Source organism: Narcine bancroftii, chromosome 14 (assembly GCF_036971445.1).
Source record: "Narcine bancroftii isolate sNarBan1 chromosome 14, sNarBan1.hap1, whole genome shotgun sequence".
NCBI classification, from domain to species: Eukaryota; Metazoa; Chordata; class Chondrichthyes; order Torpediniformes; family Narcinidae; genus Narcine; species Narcine bancroftii.
In genome coordinates this window covers 68,174,247-68,194,704 of record NC_091482.1, presented here as the reverse complement: position 1 = coordinate 68,194,704, position 20,458 = coordinate 68,174,247, and the positions used below count along the sequence as shown (strand labels likewise).

Sequence of the window (20,458 nt, the reverse complement as noted above, 5' to 3'; positions counted from 1 at the left end):
TGCACCATCCATCATTCCTTGCATTCTGCTCCCTGCCTCATTGTTGAGCAATGTTCTTGGGACATTGTGTGAAGTACAGGTGTGAACTGAATTAGCAAATGAATTGCACTTTAAACCAATAGGGTGGCACAGTTAGTACAATGCTATTACAGCACCAATGACCTGGGTTGGAATACTATCTGGCACTGTCTGTAAGGAATTTGGTTGTTCTCCCCTTCTCTGCGTGGGTTTTTTCTGGGTGTTCCAGTTTCCTCCCATCCTTCAAAAAGCGTTGGGGTTGGAGGTTAATTGGGTGTAATTGGGATCTGCAGACCGGAAGGGCCTGTTACCAGTCTACATTCAAATTTAAAAATTAGTGCTTTTCTCAAAACAGCATTTTGCCTGACATTTTTCTTCAACGTTTTAAATTTGAATATAATTTTGCTTCATTTGTGAATAACCTGCAAAATTTAAGAGCGCAAAATCACTCATTGCGGCAGAATGTGAAGAGAAATTTATGAAGAAGGGCTCAGGCCCGAAAAGTTAATTATATTCCCCACCACCCAGGCCGTCACCCTGCTACCATCGGGGAAAAGGTACAGGAGCCTGAAGACGGGCACCAAGACAGCTTCATCCCCTCTGCCATCAGATTCCTGAATGATCAATAAACCACAGACACCTCTTTACTTTTTTTGTTTACTTCCACTCTATCTATTTTACTTTGTTAAGTGGTTTATCAAATGTTTACTCTGTGATGTTGCCCCATACCACAAATTTTGTGACATGTTCATGATAATAAATTCTGATTCTGATATCTTTCCCTCCTGTGGACATTGCAAGACCTGCTGAGTTCCTTCAGCTTTTCTGTGTTTTTTTCAAGATAGCAAGAATCAGAATTCAACTTCTAAAAATATGCCCCTGCCAACTCAGACTTTTGAACCGCCAGAAAAGGTGAAGGGACCTTGGCTGAACAAACAATCTCAAGGACTGCACCTCCAACAACACTGCTGAGAACTGACAGCAGTATTCTAAGGTTTAAATCCTATACTTGTGCTTGTGCGATTGAACTGTCAGATGGCTAAGGGATGGGCTAAAATGCTGGTTTGGTATCCCATTTTCTCAAACTGTGGGCGACTCACAGTTGTACAGAAGAATGGAAACTCCTTCATGAAAACAATTTTATTTGGAAAATCTGTAATATAGTGCCACAAAAATGTGAATTGTTGCAATCAGCGTTCCATGGATCGCAAAACATTACAGCACAGAGCAAGCACACTGACTCACAGACACGTGCGGCTGAGGGGTATACTAAAGATATGAACACTGTTCATGTGATAATTCTGCATTATCTCATCACTTCAAAGGTACTCATTTGTTAGTAATAGAGGAATCGAGAGATGAGAGGAGGGACAGTACATAGGACCACATATGCTGGGTGCTGCAAGTTTACCTTTGGACAGTGAGCTGGGTTAACTCAGGACACTTTCTGAGCTTCACCTGGAGATCAAAGAAACATTAAAAAATAACATACTGGGTCTCCCATTCTGTGATGAGTAGATTGACTTTGTTGCCCTTCAGGTCTGACAATTCTTTGATAAGTTGACCCTTTGCTCTTTCGTAGAAACAATGCTCGACTTTCAACCAAGGGAACAGGTTCTCATTGACTCCCCTCCCTCTTAGCCTGAGGGAAGGAATGTAATCTCTGGAACTAATCAGAAGTGATCTGCAAGGAGTTAATTGGTGCCTGTAGGATATTTATTGTTTAAGATGGTGGCTAAGGCACCTGGAAATACTAGTGAGAGATAGCCTTCCAATATAAATGGCAGTTGTTCTCATGGGGGCAGCCCCAATTCTTGGCCAACCCTCCAAATTCTGGTAACATTTTCCATGTTCAATGTCAAGGCAAGTTCCAAGGAATAATAGAAAAAATATGCTGGTCACGTAGGTCACGTAGCATCCGTGGAAATCAATAAGCAGTCAACGTTGCAGGCCTGAGCCCTTTATCAGGGATGCCCAAGATCTGGCAGAGATCACACGCTTTCAAGGACAATCTTTGTAAACTTATCTACTTATTGCATGTTTGGTGGCTTGAGTGTTTCCTTACACCCTGACCCCTTTCCACCCTCCTGGATCCTAATGCATAATTGGGCTGGAGACCACCTCAAGCTACAGGCCACACATCTGTGCACAGATGCAAGCACAAGTGATCAATAGATTGGGAGATGGGGAAGTGCAGAGAGACCTAGGGGTTCTTGTGCACCAGTCACTGAAGGCGAGCATGCAGGTACAGCAAGCGGTTAAAAAGGCAAATGGTATGTTGGCCTTCATATCAAGAGTATAGGAATAAGGATACCTTACTGCAGCTGTACAGGGCCTTGGTGAGACCCCACCTGGAGTATTGTGTGCAGTTTTGGTCACCTTATCTAAGGAAGGATGTTCTTGCAAATGGAGGGAGTGCAGAGGCGATTCACCAGGCTGATACCTGGAATGGCAGGAATGACCTATGAGGAAAGATTGCGCAAATTGGGATTGTACTCGCTGGAGTTTAAGAGGATTGAGAGGGGATCTCATAGAGACATATAAAATTCTGGCAGGACTGGACAGAATGGATGCAGAAGCGATGTTTCCAATGGTGGGGGAGTCCAGAACCTGGGGCCATGGTTCGAGGATAATAGGCAAACCATTTAGGACCGAGGTGAGGAGGAATTTCTTTACCCAGAGGGTGGTGAATCTGTGGAATTCATTGCCACAGAGGGCAGTAGAGGCAGGTTCATTGAATATATTTAAGAGGGAATTAGATCTATTTCTTCAATATAAGGGAATTAGGGGTTATGGCGAGAAGGCGGGGACGAGGTACTGAACTTTAAGATCAGCCATGATTTCATTGAATGGCGGAGCAGGCTCGAAAGGCCGAATGACCTACTCCTGCTCCTACCTTCTATGTTTCTGAGTTTGGAGCAGAAGTGGCCACCAAAATACTTGACCACCCTAACAAGGCAGGTGTGCGCAGAAAGGTTTGCTTTTCATTCTTCTAGTCATTCTCCATTCTTGACACTGACATCTCCACTCCACGGAGTGTCCCGTAATTTAAAGGCTCTACTCCAAGAAAACAACCTGATGAATCTCCTCTGTACCCTCTCCAGTGCAATCACATCCTTTCTATGGTACATTGACCACAGTTCTACATCTGTGGACCAACCAATGATTTTTATAACTATCCTAGGCTTCCTGATTTTCTCTTCTATGCCTCCTGACAAATCAAGGCTGGTGGCCCATATAGTTTGTTTTTCTCATGCCAAATATCAATCAAATGGGATGAGAATGAAAGTGATGCAACTTCCTCCCTGTTAACAACTCCCCAACCAGATAGGAATACCTGGTCTCAATCACCCATAGGCACTTATAATTTCATTGATTTTTTTTAAAACTGGACTTGTTTAGTGCTCTGCAAAAGGACTGCAATATAAAACTGCTTAAAACTTGGTCAGCACGGAGGAGTCACGCGATGGAGTAGTGGCCGGACGGTGAACTCCAGCCCTCTCCAGAAAAGTCGGGAAAAACAAGAGAAAACACAAAGGCACAGAAATAAAAGTTACAGAAAAGTGAGTATAAAGGTGGAAAGAAGATGGCGACAAAAAAAGAAAAGTCGAAAGCAACGGTAAGAAGAGAGGAAGAGAAGACAAAGGAGGAAAAAGGTGAAGGCCTTACCTGTCCGAAGAGGCCCGCTGCGGAGAGAGAAACCCGCTCCCTCAGGTCGGTAAATAATGGACTACAAAAATGGCTCGCAGAGCCGAGCAAAAGTGCGCAACCGCGCATGCGCGAAGTTTCGCGCATGCGCGATGCGAATGAAAAAAAACACACCGACGGGAGGGGGGACCAGCTGGGGAGTCGATCTCCACAGCCGGCAACGACAGCTGCAGAACACCTGCAGCAAGAAGAGACCACAGAAGACAATAGAAACAAGAAAGAAGAGGAGGAAAGGGCAACAAAGAAACAACAGATGGTCAACCCAGAGGAAGAAGAAGAGGAAGAGTATGGTGAAATAGAAGAAGAAAAGATAGGCAAGGTAAAGGATATACTTGCTCTTATTAAAGGATACATGGAGTCATTTAAAGAATGGCAAACACAGGAATTTAAGGATTTAAGAAAAAGAATAAACAACACAGAAGAGAAAATAAATAAAATGGAGATGACCTTAACAGAAATGGGAAAAAAAATGGACAAGATGGAAGAGCGGGCAGTAGCAGCAGAAATGGAGGTAGAAGACTTAAAAAAGAAATTGGAGAAATCTAATAAAAAAACTAAAGAGACACAAGAACTACTAGCTCAAAAAATAGATACAATGGAAAACCATAACAGAAGAAATAACATAAAGATAGTGGGCCTTAAGGAAGATGAAGAAGGCAAGAATATGAGGGAGTTTATAAAAGAGTGGATCCCTAAGACCCTAGGATGTCCAGAACTACAGCATGAAATGGAAATAGAAAGGGCACATAGAGTATTGGCCTCTAAACCACAACCACAACAAAAACCAAGATCTATTGTAGTAAAATTCCTAAGATATACTACAAGAGAAAAGGTACTGGAGAAGACAATGGAAAAAGTAAGAGAGGGCAACAAGCCACTGGAGTATAAAGGGCAAAAAATCTTCATTTATCCAGATATAAGTTTTGAACTCCTAAAGAAGAGAAAAGAGTTCAATACAGCAAAGGCGATTTTATGGAAGAAAGGGTATAAATTTATACTAAAGCATCCAGCGGTATTGAAAATATTTATTCCAGGACAACAAAACAGACTATTCTCGGATCCAGAAGAAGCACGAAAATTTGCAGAACAATTACAAAAATAGACTGAGGGAGGAAGACGGGTAATGAGAGTTAAAATGATCACGACTGATATGTATGTGGGTAAAGACAAAAATAGACTGAGGGATGAAGACGGGTAATGAGAGTAAAAATGATCACGATTGATATGTATGCAGGTAAAGAGGTATAAGAGTGAATAGAGACAATGAGCATACATGAATGTATCTGTACTTAGAGGAAAATATAGATAGTATAGACAAGAATTAATAAGGGAAGGTAATGGAATAGAGAGAATAAGGAGGGAATTAAAAGAGGGACCTTTGTGACATATGAAAAGTGAAATCTTTTCTGGGGGAGGCGGGGTGGGGGGAAATAGCGGTCACTGCAAAATCAGTTGACGCTTGCGAGTGGATTCGCAAATCCAAATGGAGAGGGGAGATGTGGTTGTCCGACAAGGGATAAAGGACAACTCAGGAGGTGAAGGGGAGATTGGGGATAAATAAGATAGAAATAGGAGAATAAGGAAAATGTTAGATGTTGTAGGAATGTTGTCTTATAAAGAGTTGAAAATAAGAAAACAGAAATGGAAAAGGAGGAAAGGTAATGATGGAAAAACGGAAAGAGAAGATAAACAAAATATAAAAGGGCTACGCTGAACTATATGTCTTTAAATATTAATGGAATACATAACCAAATTAAAAGGAAGAAACTACCAAATTTAAATGAATAAATGTATTCCATTAGAAAAAATAACATATTGGTTAAGAAATAATATTGAAATATTCGAACAAGTATAGGAGCCTTACATTAAATACAATAGCGAAAACCTACCGGGGACAAACATTACCTAAGTTGATGGAAGGAGAAGGAAAGAAAAGAATGGACTCAGTAGAATTTCTGGTGTAATTTTGTTGAATGACAACATTGTCTGACTGGCTTAATGCAACCTAGATTGTATACCTAAAATGGATGAGAGGGGGGGGTGGGGGGGTGGTTTGGGAGGAAAGGGGGGGGGGGAGAAAAAGTCACTGTATATGTGTGAAAAGAAATAGTGTATATCATGGCTAATGTGATTTATGGTGTGAAAAATAAAAAAATTTAAAAAAAAAACACTTGGTCAGCACAGCATCATGGGCTGAAGGGCCTGTACTGTGCTGTAATGTTCTCTAACATTGGAACCCTCCCAAAACCTGTGTTTCTCTGAGTCAGCATTTGCTGCCATTATATCTCAGCAGACCATGTCCAAACCTGGCCAGTTTCGGCTCATCCTGACCACAGCATGTGAGCTCACCTCTGGCCCCCAAGTCTATTTTGAATTATCAAGTGCATCCTGCAGCAACTTGGTAATCATTGGGCAATTCCCTTCAGGCCCTTGATAGTTATTTGTTTTGTTGTCTTTCCTTCTTCCCCCCCCCCCCCCCCCCCCACCTCCCATTCAAACTTTCTGCAGGCCCTCTCTGGGTGTCTCAGAATCCTGATGCAAGAATCACTGACCATGCAATGTAATGAGACTTTTTCACCTGAAATTCACTCCAAAATCTTAAAGCACTCGTGACTTGCATAAATCTTTGGAGATTCTTCACAAGTTCTGGGATATTGGTGTTGGGGGGGGGGGGGGGAGGGGATGGGGGAATGTTGGGCAAATCACCTGGTGTTAAAAATGTCTTGTTGCTTTAAAGCAATCACACAGTCATTAGTTTAAATAAATTGATAACCTGTGTCCTCATCACTTAACTTTGTATCCTCACGATTATTAGCTTAGCCCCCAAAAGGGTTGTGACTTCTCAGTTTGTGCTTTTGATGTCTGTATCCAAATACAAGATATCTTCCCAGCCTACAATCTGTTTGTCAGAGTCTCCCTTGGTCTCTTTCTTGATTACAACAGAAATGGTGTGTCTGGCGATGTGAAACCAGCGTGAATATCAGTCATTTCACAACAGGCACTTTGCATATCAAGACTCTAATAAGTTCATTGCATGGACAGAATCAGAATTTATTGTCATGAACATGTTACAAAATTAACTATTTTGTAGCAGTATCACAGATACAAATATTGCTATAAATTATTATGTTTAAAATAAATAAATTCATGTAAAAGAAGAGAATGTGAGGGCGTTTCAGTAGTTCGTTGTCAGAAATCTGATGGCAGAGGGGGAAAAATCTGATTTTGCACTGTTGGGTGTTTCATCTGCTTTCCTTATGGTAGCAGAGTGAAGAGGGCACAGCCTGGGTGGTGGGGGTCCTTAAGGATAGAGGCCGCTTTCTTAAGACATCGCCATTTGTAGATGTCCTTGACGAATTGAGGACTGGTACCCATGATGGCTCTTGCTGAGTCCACAACTCTCTGGAGTCTTTTCCTTTCCTGTACATTGGCGCTTGCAGTGATGCAACCAGTCAGAAAGCTCTCCACGGTACACCTAAACATGAATATAGCTGCTAGTGAGCCTTCTTTGTGATTGCATCGACATGGACAGATCTTCAGAGATGTTAACACCCAGGAATTTAAAGTTCTTAACCTTTTACACCAGTGACCCCTCAATGAGGACTGGTTTGTGTTCTCCTGATTTCCCCCTCATGAAGGGCTTAGTTGCGCTAACATTGAGTGCAAGGTTGTTGTTGTGACACCACTCAACTTGCTGATACATCTCCCTCCTGTATGCATCTATAAAGTGCTCATTCTCTCACCTGAATAAAATAACTAAGTTAGATTGATGTAACCTGATAGCAGGTGATCTTGCATTCCAGAAATGTAAAGCTTAAGTAATTGGACCAGAGTGAGCTGTTGTGTCTTGCGAAAGACAGTGGCATTGATTTAATTCACATGTTACAATAGAGCATTTTGGAAGAGAGTTTTTTTTAATAACAAGGTGATACTGTTGTTTACATTTCTCCTACCGAGACATTTGAAATGAGGGAATTAACAAGATTGATAGATAATGATTTAAGAAAGGTAAAAACTAAATTAATGCCAAGAAAGGACAACTTTCTTCAAGATTCTGAAATGTAATGGATCCAGAAAATATTTCTGCATTTATGAAGAATTAAACAATCGTTTAATTTTTAATAATTTAGATACACAGCTCAGTAACAGGTCTCTTGGACCACAAGCCTGTGCCACCCAATTAATCTACAACCCTGGTACGTTTTGAATGGTGGGAGGAAGCCGGAGCACCCAGAGGAAACCCACTCAAGCATAGAACACGTTACAAACTCCTTTCAGACAGCACAGGATTTGAACACCGATCACTAGTGCAGTAACAGCATTGCGCTCTCCATTATGCTAACTTTCTTCTTCTTTGGCTTGGCTTCGCGGACGAAGATTTATGGAGGCTCGTTTGTGGCTGACAAGTCCGATGCGGGACAGGCAGACACGGTTGCAGCAGTTGCAGGGGAAAATTGGTTGGTTGGGGTTGGGTGTTGGGTTTTTCCTCCTTTGCCTTTTGTCAGTGAGGTGGGCTCTGCGGTCTTCTTCAAAGGAGGTTGCTGCCCGCCAAACTGTGAGGCGCCAAGATGCACGGTTTGAGGCGTTATCAGCCCACTGGCGGTGGTCAATGTGGCAGGCACCAAGAGATTTCTTTAGGCAGTCCTTGTACCTTTTCTTTGGTGCACCTCTGTCACGGTGGCCAGTGGAGAGCTCGCCATATAACACGATCTTGGGAAGGCGATGGTCCTCCATTCTGGAGATGTGACCCATCCAGCGCAGCTGGATCTTCAGCAGCGTGGACTCGATGCTGTCGACCTCTGCCATCTCGAGTACTTCGACGTTAGGGATGAAAGCGCTCCAATGGATGTTGAGGATGGAGCGGAGACAACGCTGGTGGAAGCGTTCTAGGAGCCGTAGGTGGTGCCGGTAGAGGACCCATGATTCGGAGCCGAACAGGAGTGTGGGTATGACAACGGCTCTGTATACGCTTATCTTTGTGAGGTTTTTCAGTTGGTTGTTTTTCCAGACTCTTTTGTGTAGTCTTCCAAAGGCGCTATTTGCCTTGGCGAGTCTGTTGTCTATCTCATTGTCGATCCTTGCATCTGATGAAATGGTGCAGCCGAGATAGGCTAACTGTTCACTTATTAAATTTACAGCCCATCTCTGACGCTGAGCGTAAAAGCTCTTTGCTCTGTCAGTGGAACTCCCACTGATGTCTAATAGGATTAGCCATCTCCACTCCCTTGGTTAAATCTGCACCTGGCTGTCAGATGTTACTGAGCTGGGATTCAATATTAATACTCTGGTTACTTAATTTCTTGGTAAATGGGGCAAGGGAATGCTGCATGAAAAATACTTTGTCAAACATAATCTGCTGGATAAACTCACTGGGTCAAGCAGCATCAGTGGGAGAGAGTGGTCAAGCTGAAATTCTTCATCTGGACTGTTAATTCAGTTGAAAGCTGCTGAGAAGTGATACAAGAGGGAATTAGGTTATCACGAGAAGGATATTATGGCCCATTTTTCAATGAGGAACCTTAAAAATTGGTAGAGACAAGCATTTTGTGGGATGAAAAATTCCTCTTCTCCATCTGAACCAAACTAAAAAAATCAGCTCAGAGACAGCATGAGGACAGGATTGAACCTGGATCACTAGAGTTGCACTTTTCCCCCCTTTATGTTGACATCTTCTCCTTGATCTTTTGAAGAGTTTGACAATCTTTGTTTGCAAGCTTTATTATGTGACATTCTGATTGGTTGAATATCAGCATCGATGACTTTTGAATGAAAGTTTCAAGACCCATTTATTTGTTCCACATGATTATTAATTTTCACAATGGACAATGGTGGCAAAGTTGGGGCTCACCGACCATTTCTAATTTCTCGATATTTTTACACATCTCTCTGGTTATCTAGGCCAGAGGGCATTTGCTATGTTGAAGTGAGGCAAGCATCATAAACAGACCAGGCAGAATGCGGACCCCGATCAACCTCTCCGAAGAACTGCAGGGAAGCAGTTTGGTTGAAAGTCCGACAGCCTTATGATTACTTTTTCTAATTCCGTCCATTTATCCTGAAATTATTCACATTCATGTAAAACTTACAAATTATCACAGTGCAATTTGAGCCCACATTCCCATTTATCAGTTTACTTTGGAGCATTTGTCAGTTTTGACAATCTTTAAACCACTGAACCGCTCAATCTCATCAGCAGATAAACAGGCCGCACCATCCAGGGTTTTTAATTATTGAAATGCATTCAGTGAAAATCCAAAAACGAAAAGGGGCAGGCTGAGCAATATGGTGGGGAAGCAAAGACCCAAAGCTTGGTGGAATCATGGTTTTCAAGGAAATCTTTCAAACTTATTTTAAGATGGAGATTGGATGTTGCTTTAATTTGATAAATTCTACTTACAATCACAGTTCCAGAATGCACAACCTTTGAACAAATGTACATATCAACAAGGATCTTGCTTATGCCATATATAAACCTGATGGCTACTTGATTAATTTTGATAAATGCAAACAAATAGATCATGGCTTTAACCCTTTGGGTAGCAAAAATGGAGAAGGTATTTGGAAGGGGTAGGGTCAACATAACGTGATTGAGTGGTGTAAAGTTTGGCTACAAACCTTACACAAAGACACAGGGATGATGCCATGTTGGCCCATTTTGGTGTTTTAATACAGTAAATGCTATAACTGTTGGATGTTTTTTTTCCCAGATATCAATGACTGTGCCTCCCAGCCATGCAAAAATGGAGGGCACTGTGTGGACATGGATTCGGATTACTCGTGCAAATGTCCATCTCCATTCACAGGGAGAAACTGCCAGCACAGTGAGTGTTGTGTTACTTATCAGTTATCAGATTAGCGATGAGAGTCGGACATTTTCCTCTTCAAGTCTGGGATTAAATCCATACTGGACAGGAAAAGTGGCCACTAACCATCTACTAGCTATGGCATGGGACTGGGTTTCACCTGACATTTGACAGATTGTTTGTCGTACTTGTGTAAAAAAAGTAGAAATTGTTGGGTTGCTCTTGTACAAAATGAAGTGCAGATTAAACAGGTAATTCAGCCCATCTAACTTACTGTGCCACATATGAATTTCCTTATTGTCTATGACTAGGGACATTGGTGGATGAGAGCAGAGGACCCTTCCTCCAACAGGTCACCATTACATGAGGAACTTATCTTAAAAGCAATTAATCTTCACATGACTTTTGTTTTCCATTATGATGTTTCTTGCCTCGGTGTGCCCAAGGACAGTACTTCATTGGACTAGATAACTTTCCTAATTTGTTTTATGGTTTCAATGGTCATGAGTTCAGATGAAGTAGCTTCAAAAGGGCATCAATCATTCCCAGTACCCAAGAAGAGTAGGCTGAGCTGCCTCAATGACTATCGCCCAGAACCACTAACTTCTACTGTATTGAAATGCTTTGAGAGGATAGCAGATGCATTATCGCTGGCTCTCCACTTAGCTCTGAAACACCTTGAAAACAACAATTCATACATACGACTGCTCTTCATCGACCGCAGCTCAACCTTCAACACCATTGTGGTGGTCTACCACCAGCCTACTGCAGGGGGCAACCTCTATACCTGCAGGAGTGTAAGGGGACAGTTCAACACCTGGCTGGCTGCCAATCAGTCGGCCTGAATGGATCAAGCCCCACCCAGTCGGGTGTCAATCACCCTCCAGGATTATAAGCCTGCGCCGGCCTTCCGAGACTTCACACTGAGTTGCTGCAGCCACAGCCAGCCTGGCTCTGTGGAAGACTTTGTGGATTAAAGCCTGTTGTACAGTCTTTAACATGTGTGTTTGATTCTGTCTAACAGCGTACCACAACCATTACTCCCTCAGTGTTGGTCAAGAAGATACAAACCTGGGCCTCTGCACCCACCTCTACAACTGGATCCTTGACTTTCTCATCTGAAGACCACAATCAGTACAAATTGGAAACAAAGTCTCCTCCTCACTGTTATCAGCACAGACCCCAGGGATGTGTGCTTAGCCCACTGCTCTACTCATTATACACCCATCACTGTGTGTCCAGGCACAATTCTATCTACAAATTTGCCGATGACACCACAGTTGTTGACAGAATCACAATCGGCAGGGAGAAAGCGTACTGGAGGGAGATAGATCAGCTCTTTGACTGGTGTCACATCAACAACCTTGCGCTCAGCGTTAGCATAACCTTTCAGGAGGAAGTCAGGTGAACATGACCCAGTCCTCATCAAGGCATCAGTAGTGGAGAGAGTCAAGATCTTCAAATTCCTGGGTGTCAACATCTCTGAGGATCTGTCCTGGGGCCTCAATGTAGATGCAATCACAAAGAAGGCTCCAGCAGCTATACCTTGTGAGAAGATTGAGGAGATTCAGAATGTCACCAAAGACCCTGAAATTTCAACAGGTGTATTGTGTAGATCATTCTGGCTGGTTGCATCACTGCCTGGCATGGAGGCGCCAAATCTCAGGACAAGAATAAACTCCAGAGGATTGTTAACTCAGCTTGCGACATCACAGGCACCAGACTTCAGTCCATCGAGGACATCTACACTAGGCAGTGTCTTAAAAAAGCAGCCTCTATCCTCAAAGACCCACCACCCAGGTCATGCCCTCTTCATTCTACTACCATCAGGAAGGAGGTACAGGAGCCTAAAGACGAGCACAAGGACAGCTTCTCCCCCACTGCCATCAGATTCCTGAATGCTCAATGAACCAAAGATACCGCCTTACTTTTTGTGCACTGCTATTTTCATTTTGTTCATGTATATTATTGGTGTGGGGTGGTTCATAATCTGAATGTTTGCACCTAATGAAGCTACTGCAAGTCACCAAATTTCGTGACTCGTTCATGACAATAGATTCTGATTCTGACATACAGCACAGTAACAGGCCCTTTTGGTCCATGAGTCTACGTTGCCCAAGTTACCTACAACCCCCCCCCCCAGTATATTTTGAATGGTGGGATGAAACCAGAGCCCCGGGGAAAACCCAGGCAGACACAGGGTGAATGTACAAACTCCTTGCATACAGCAGTGGTCCCGACTACTGGCACTGTAAAGATGTTGCGCTAACTGCTACAGCCCTCTCTTCCATAAAGACCCAATGGCATCACATATTGGTCATTAAAGAGCCATTGGGAGACGCATCACAGAAACAGGCCATTCTGCCTGCAGTTCACACTGACCCTTTTGCATTAATCCCACATTCTTTTTTAACCAACCCACTTACAGCCTGGATCCAATTACAATTAAGTCATTTAATTGTCCGACCCGACCCCCCCCCAGTGTTTGAGATGCAGGAGGAAACAGCACCTTGAGCAAACCCCACGGTGGGGGGGGGGGGGGGGTGGTGGAAGAAGGGGCAAACTGTGATACACACTCACCAGAAGTTCTGCCGGAAGTTCAGAATTTAAGTCCAAATGACAAACGGGAAGGATGTTCAGATGCTGGCAAGCACGCAAGCGTTGGCATCACCGGAATATGCAGGCTGGCCATTTTCCTTTTCAAATCAGCCGTGGTCGAGATCTAGGGAAGTTTTACTGGGTTTCCTGACCACCTAAGGTAGGACAGGGACCCGATTGTACCCTTTCAAACTGCTGCGTAACTGGGGCGCTAACTGTGCAAATTGCCCAGTTAACCCCATTTTACATGGCAGTTTGTAAGGACCCAGTGATTCTGAAGGGATTCCAGTTTGCTTCTCTTTCTCCTAGTGATAGGGGTGCTGAGCTCATGGTGACTCTGTTTGCCTTATGGCAGACAAAAGTTAAAGGCTATCATGTATGTTACATTTTTAATGCGTTATTACATGACAATAAAAGGAGCCTTAAACCCAGATCCCAGATTGAAAACTACCATTCTGATCTAACATCTCAATTTAATGCTACACCATTAGAGGAAGCATCTTTAGTAAACAAGGACCTAAGCTCTGGGATTTCCCTCCTGCCTCTCTCTGCTCACTTAAAAGGTTCTGTAAAACTTTACTCTGGGCAAATTTAGCAGCTGTCCCAACACCACCTTCTGTAAATCCCTAGGTTGCTCTTGTTACTGAGTTCCTCCTCCTATTCATCATGCTGTACAATACTGCAGTCCCTGAGCCCCTGCCCCCACACCTCACACATAACAAGACATCCGGTGTACCTTCACATGAGCCTCAACCATCAACTGATGAGGTTGTTGACAATGACCAAAAGATTAAGGATTTAAAGAACATTTTAAATACGTCGAATATTAATGAAAGCGGTTGCAAGTTCTCTGGCTTGCTCTCTATCTTCTTGTAATTGAATGACACAGGAGTTAGATGGAAGGAATCCACCCTGCTTTTGAGGTGTGGGTTTACAGAGTCAACTTTGCAAGTGATTGGAATGTGGTGGAACCAGAATGTAAAGCTCCCTCACATCATTGTACTTGCCCCTTAGTGCAAACTCAGTGTTAGCCTCAGGTGTGTTTTTCCTTTCAGTATGCTAATTAATCTTAATAGTCTGCTCTTTTTCAGATTAAAGTGGATATCAAGGAGTGCTTCTAGCCCAGTGTGATCCCAAAGCAGAGTCAATAAACATTGCAGGGGACTGCTCTTGCAGTGAAATTTAGACTGGTTGCACTGCCTTAGAACCATAGAACATTCTTTTCTTTTCTTTGGCTTGGCTTCGCGGACGAAGATTTATGGAGGGGGTAAAAGTCCACGTCAGCTGCAGGCTCGTTTGTGGCTGACAAGTCCGATGCGGGACAGGCAGACACGGTTGCAGCGGCTGCAGGGGAAAATTGGTGGGTTGGGGTTGGGTGTTGGGTTTTTCCTCCTTTGCCTTTTGTCAGTGAGGTGGGCTCTGCGGTCTTCTTCAAAGGAGGTTGCTGCCCGCCAAACTGTGAGGCGCCAAGATGCACGGTTTGAGGCGTTATCAGCCCACTGGCGGTGGTCAATGTGGCAGGCCCCAAGAGATTTCTTTAGGCAAACATTACAGCACAGAAAATAGCCCTTCTGGTCTGTGCCAAATTACTAATCTTCCTGCTCCCACTGTCCTGCATTCAGCCTTCCATACCCCTCTCATTCATGTACCTGTCCAAAATTTACTTAAATGTTAAAATTGAGCCCACATTCACCACTTCAGCTTGTTCCACACTCCCACCCCCTTCTGTATGAAGTTCCCCCTAATGTTCCCCTTAAACTTTTCGCCTTTCACCCTTAACCAATGTCCTTTGGTTTGTATCTCACCTACCCTCAGTGGAAAAAGCCTACTTGCATTTACTCTGTCTATACCCCTCAAATTTGTAAACCTCTATCAAATTTCTCCTCATTCTTCTACGTTCCAGGTGATAAAGCCCTATCCTGTTTAATCTTTCCCTGTAACTCAGTTCCTATTAACATCCTATTAAATCTTCTCTGCATGGTTTCAGTCTTAGTGATATCTTTTCTGTAGCCAGGTGACCAAAACTTCATTCAATACTCCAAATGTGGCCTACCTTGTAATGTATTTTTCTCCTCAGAGCTCCTTCCTTCCGCTTAGTTTTCTCCTGCTAATTAATGTTTTCAAATGCAACCAGAGTGTCATCCAACCACAATTTACTTCCCAAACCATTGGCGTTTGTCAGTGTTTTTAAGTCCCGATTATTTACCTTTAACTTTCTCATTTTAGCATGTGTGTCCAGACTGGGAATGGAGGGAGGAGCAATTGAAGACGACCAGATCACTGCATCCTCTGTGCATGTGGGATTCTTGGGACTAAAACGCTGGCGACCAGAGCTAGCACGACTCAACAACAAGGGAATTGTGAATGCTTGGAGTATGGCAACCTTTGACCTTAACCCTTGGTTTCAGGTACTGAGAATCTGTTTACTAATAGGAATAATGGAAAACTCATCACTGCAGAGAAGCAATTGACAAAACCAAAATAATGAACCATCTTCTAGACATTGTCTATAAAATGTCATAATGAAACAGCATAAATTTATTATGAGATCTGACTGTTACATTATACAGTACTGTGCAGGTTGACAGAACTGAACTAAGTGAACAATGACACTGGAGGCAGTCAGCAGGTCAGGCAGAATCTATGGATAGAAATGGTCAGATAATGTTTCAGGTTGAGATCCTTTATGAGAGAGAGAACAAAGCCCTTCAACCTAAGAGATGCCAGCTGGTGAAACACAAGATATTGCAGAACCTGGAAATGCATGCAAGTGTAGGAGCATTGGATGAAGCTACACCCAACCATGCAACAAAACTAAAAATAGGTGAGGCAGCATCTGTGGAGAAAGAGATCAAGGTCTTTTGTTGACATTGGTATATTTGATGAATCAAATGGTGACAGGTGAACATTTTTTTCTGGAAATTTGTACATAGTACAGTAAAACCCCTGTTATCCAGAATTCAAGCAATCGACAACCTCAAGCTACCGGCAAAAAAAAAACTCGCAGAAAATAAACAGGTAAAAAATACGGAAGTTTAAAACTGGAGCTCCTCGCCGTTAGATCTCCAAATCCATGCAACACGCAATCTCAAGCCACTGGAAAATTCACATCCGGAATCTACCAATCCCCATAGGTGCTGGATACAAAGGGCTGAAGCCCAAAATGTCGACTGCCTATTGCTTTCCGTAGATGCTGCACGACCTACTGAGTTGCTCCAGCATTTTGTATGGCTCGAGTTCTTCAACATCTGCAGACCTCTTGTTTGACCAGTATTTTTTTTTGTTGACTTTGTACTTGGTTGCTATAGTATATGTCACAGTAGATATATAAATAAACGGAGTGTGTACATTGTAATAGCAGTGTTATATATGTGACCTAAGCACACATGCTAGTTGTCAGTGTTCACTAAGATATGTACTAGATTTTATCTGAAGCATACTCACCTGTTCTACATTAACAGTACTTGCACTGTCTCCCAATACATGTGCACTGGACCATGTATACATCTGTTTGGAGTTCAGTTCTTCGTCCCTTTAGAATTACTCCACAATATTAGGATAGAATGAATTTCACACTCATTTAAAACATTACATGATATTTGATCCACCTTGATGTTAACTAGTTAAATTCACGGTTAAGGTGCAGAGCATTAGCTGAAGTCTGACATTGTTGTTCTTCAGCCCATTATGATCAGACATTCATTAATGGAATTCCAAAGTTCCCACCACTGTATTTTCCAAAGGATTGCAAACATAGAAAGCCTGTATGTCCATGCCTCCCACTTACCCTCACTCATAATGTGGGCAGTTGTGGACTTGGTGCTGACTTGCCAACTCTCACTTCTAAACCATTAATTGTGAAACTCATCTCGTGTAATTTTTGCAAAACCACACCAGTTTTTAACCTGCTGCACAAATCAGGTGCAGTGAAGCCCACAACCATATCCCATAGTTGGAAAAGCACAGAAGACACCACAGTTGCCTATCCTCAAAAGCCCCACCACCCTCTTCATACTGCTGGCATTGGGGAAAAGGTACAGGAGCCTAAAGACGAGCACTCAGCGGCACAAGGACGGCTCCTTCCCCGCTGCCATCAGATTCCTGAATAATCAGTGAACCAAGTCACTGCCTTACTTTTTGTGTCCTGTTATTGTTATTTATAATTTTATTTTTTTATAGTAATGTCATAAGATGGTTGTAATATGAATGTTTGCCCTATGATTCTGCGGCAAAACACCAAATCTTGTGACTTGTTCATGGCAATAAATTCAGATTCTGATACTAGAACCTGCAGAGCAAACGATCTGCTGGAGGAGCACATAGGGTTGAGCAGCATCAGTGGGAGAAAAGGAATAGTTTTAATTAAGGGTTCCAGCCCTGAAACGTTGACCATTCTTTGTTCCCCCACTAATGCTGCTTGACCCATTAAGTGTGTCCAGCAGCTTGTTGGATATCGTGGTTGACCAGCGACGTTCAGTATGGATGTTTAATGTGCTGAGTCAGAGGATTTTCTAGCAGTTTTTTGTTCACAGGAACCAGAAGTGGTGGAGGTGAAACCATTCAGTGCCGCTGGAGGGGGTAGGGTAAGGACGGGACAGGAAGGGACTCTCCTTTGTCTTTCTTTCTCTGGGTGTAAGCAGTACTGGGCAATTTTTGATTACAGCGAATCTTTGCCTTATGGTAGACTAAAGGAAATTTTGTGTAATATATTTTCTGTTTTATTACATGACAGTAAAATAATGTTGAATGTGCTTTAGGGACATATCCAGATTCTGCTGTGGTTCATTGATGTAAAATGATGGCTGAATTATCAACAATCGCACAGGGAGTTAAAAGCGGCGCCATGTAGCTAAAGGGATCAAGAGGTAGAGAGAGAAAGCAGGAGAAGGGTACTGAGTTCACATGAACAGCTATGAATAGCGCCAAGGATGGCTGCGCTACTCCTGCACCTATATTTTAGGATTCTATAGTTATCCCAGGTATCTTCATAATAAACAAGGTGACGCAGGTTATTCAATCCATCGAGTCTGCTCTTCCATTCAGTTACATTATTGTCTGATCATCTACTTCACTAACCGATGTCACTCGATGAACCCAGAAAACCAATATGTATTGACTTCACTCATCTCCCATATCTGTGGGATAAAGTCTACCAATGATTCACAATGAAGACCTTTCCCCTCATTCAATTCTGCTTTATTAATCCAAATCTCAACACCTTTATACAGGGTAGTGGCTGGGATAAGTTTCCACTTGTACACCCCAAAAAGCAGGGGTGGGTGGAAGTTATAATTTACAAGGTCAATTTACTCCAAATAATCTGAAATTATTTTACTTTTACAATTCCATTGTACATTTTAAAGGAAGCTGTTTCTTCATTTTCACTAAAGCTTCTGCTTTTGATTTCCAGGTCAATTTGCTGAGAAAGATGCGAATCACTGGTGTCATTACCCAGGGAGCTTTGGCCGTCGGGGCTCCAGAATATATTAAGATCTTTAAAATTGCTTTCAGCTCTGATGGCGTGAACTTCAGTATTTTGAAAGACAGTGATAAAAACAAAGACAAGGTAATGTCCAAATGTAAAAGGCAGCTCCTAAAGAAGCATGAATGGACAAAGTCTTACCGGATTGATTGGACCACACTCTGGGCATTGTGGACAGTTCTGATTGCAATTCAACAGGAATGACATGGTAACAATAGAGAGAGGCAGAATGGAGAGCTATAATAGGCATGAGGAGAATTTGGATATAATAATATGAGAAAAAACATCCCATAGGAGCTCATATGCCCATATTATGTATAGGCACATGGGTGAAGGGGGTTTGTGATGGGAAAAAATGGTGACGCAAGGTTTCCTTGGAAAGTAGCCCCTTCATATTGTGGGGGTGGCCTGTGTTACAAACAAGAGGTCCCAGCAATGATCCTTGCGTAACATCACTGGTCACAGACCTCCAATTAGAGAAATGCCTCTACCACTGCCTTCTGCTTTTCACAATCAAGCCAGTTTCATTGACCAAGTTGTCTCCTTATTCCCATAGTTATTTACTGGAAACCATGACAACAGTGAGCTGAAGAGGAATTTCATCAACCCCCCGATCATCACTCAATACTTCCGCCTAATTCCAGTGGTGTGCCAGAGAGCATGTACTCTGCGCATGGAGCTAATTGGCTGTGAACTGAACGGTAAATCTAAGACCTGGAGTAGTTGGGATGGGATGAAAATGGTCAATTGTGAAACTTGGGGACAATGGTGGGTGAAGGAGTTGAATTCCTTGGTGGGGGGGGGGGGGGGAAAGAGGTGGTGTTGGTTATTGAAAACACCCTAACATCGACCAGGTATCATGGAATCCAAAAAAAAACATGAAGAGGCCATTAAACCCAACATGTCTGTGGGCACCCATCCATATTAAAACTGACCAATCAACCATGATATAAAGCTTTTCGATCGCTGGAAATAGACATATCACCGATATGTTTACACAATTTACAGAATGATTTGCTCATTTATAGAGAAGCCCGAGGATGTGATGGCTAGAATTGCACGATGGGTTAGTGTGCCAAGGGGATGAGTATTATTGTTGCTGGACTTGAAGCTGTTAACTCACAGAGTCATCAAATGATCTTGGTTGTTGGGACTTTGGTCAGGTTGTCCAAACGACCCACTCCCAACTTGTTCTTCAAGGACTTCATTGTTTCACCTTAAAATATTTAATCAAATTTCTTTTGGAAAGTCACTTTTGAATTTGCTTTCAGTTTCTTGTAAAAACACAATGCTGGAGAAACTCAGCAGGCCAAACAGCATACTTCATAGAGCCCTTCTTCAAGGTACGAGCAAAATGTAGGCAGGCGCCAAACCCAAAGGAGAACTTCTTTAGGGTAGGCATCCTCAAAGAGATTTAATTTAAGACACAGGCTATCCATTCATTCACAGATCCATCTTCCCTTCTCCTGTTTGATGGTATGCCCTCCCTTCCTTCTCCACCTTCCATCTCTTACCCAAGGGACTGTGCTCCTCCCCTGCCACTTCTGTCCCCCAACATATTGTTTGGGTGACTGCCTACATTTTGCTCATACCTTAATGAAGGGTCAAGCCCAAAAAGTCCCTAACATTTTTGCTATTTAAAGGTCATTGTGTTTTTACTTCCATCTGCAGACTTTTGTGTTTTACTCTTTCAGGTTCTGGTAGCTTGAGTGTGAATAAATCAGCCTTTAAACAACAAATTGCCTGTTCTCTGACCAGTTTGTCAGAGAAACTCCCTGCAGAAAAGTTCCTATGTCTTGATCTAGATTATCCATAAAGAATGACTGCAATGTGTATTAGCAGAGATGGC

At 42.7% G+C, this 20,458-nt stretch overlaps 1 protein-coding gene across 1 annotated transcript in view; it reads left to right on the top strand.

Moving 5' to 3' along the window:
• The window catches only part of LOC138749877 (lactadherin-like), a 45,160-nt gene that overhangs the window by 9,696 nt on the left and 15,006 nt on the right, over nucleotides 1–20,458 (top strand). The window contains exons 2-5 of the mRNA XM_069911854.1: nucleotides 10,434–10,547; nucleotides 15,354–15,535; nucleotides 18,538–18,693; nucleotides 19,166–19,310. Coding sequence (XP_069767955.1) covers nucleotides 10,487–10,547; nucleotides 15,354–15,535; nucleotides 18,538–18,693; nucleotides 19,166–19,310 — 544 coding nt within the window. The 5' untranslated portion in view covers nucleotides 10,434–10,486. The remainder of the gene's footprint in view (nucleotides 1–10,433; nucleotides 10,548–15,353; nucleotides 15,536–18,537; nucleotides 18,694–19,165; nucleotides 19,311–20,458) is intronic.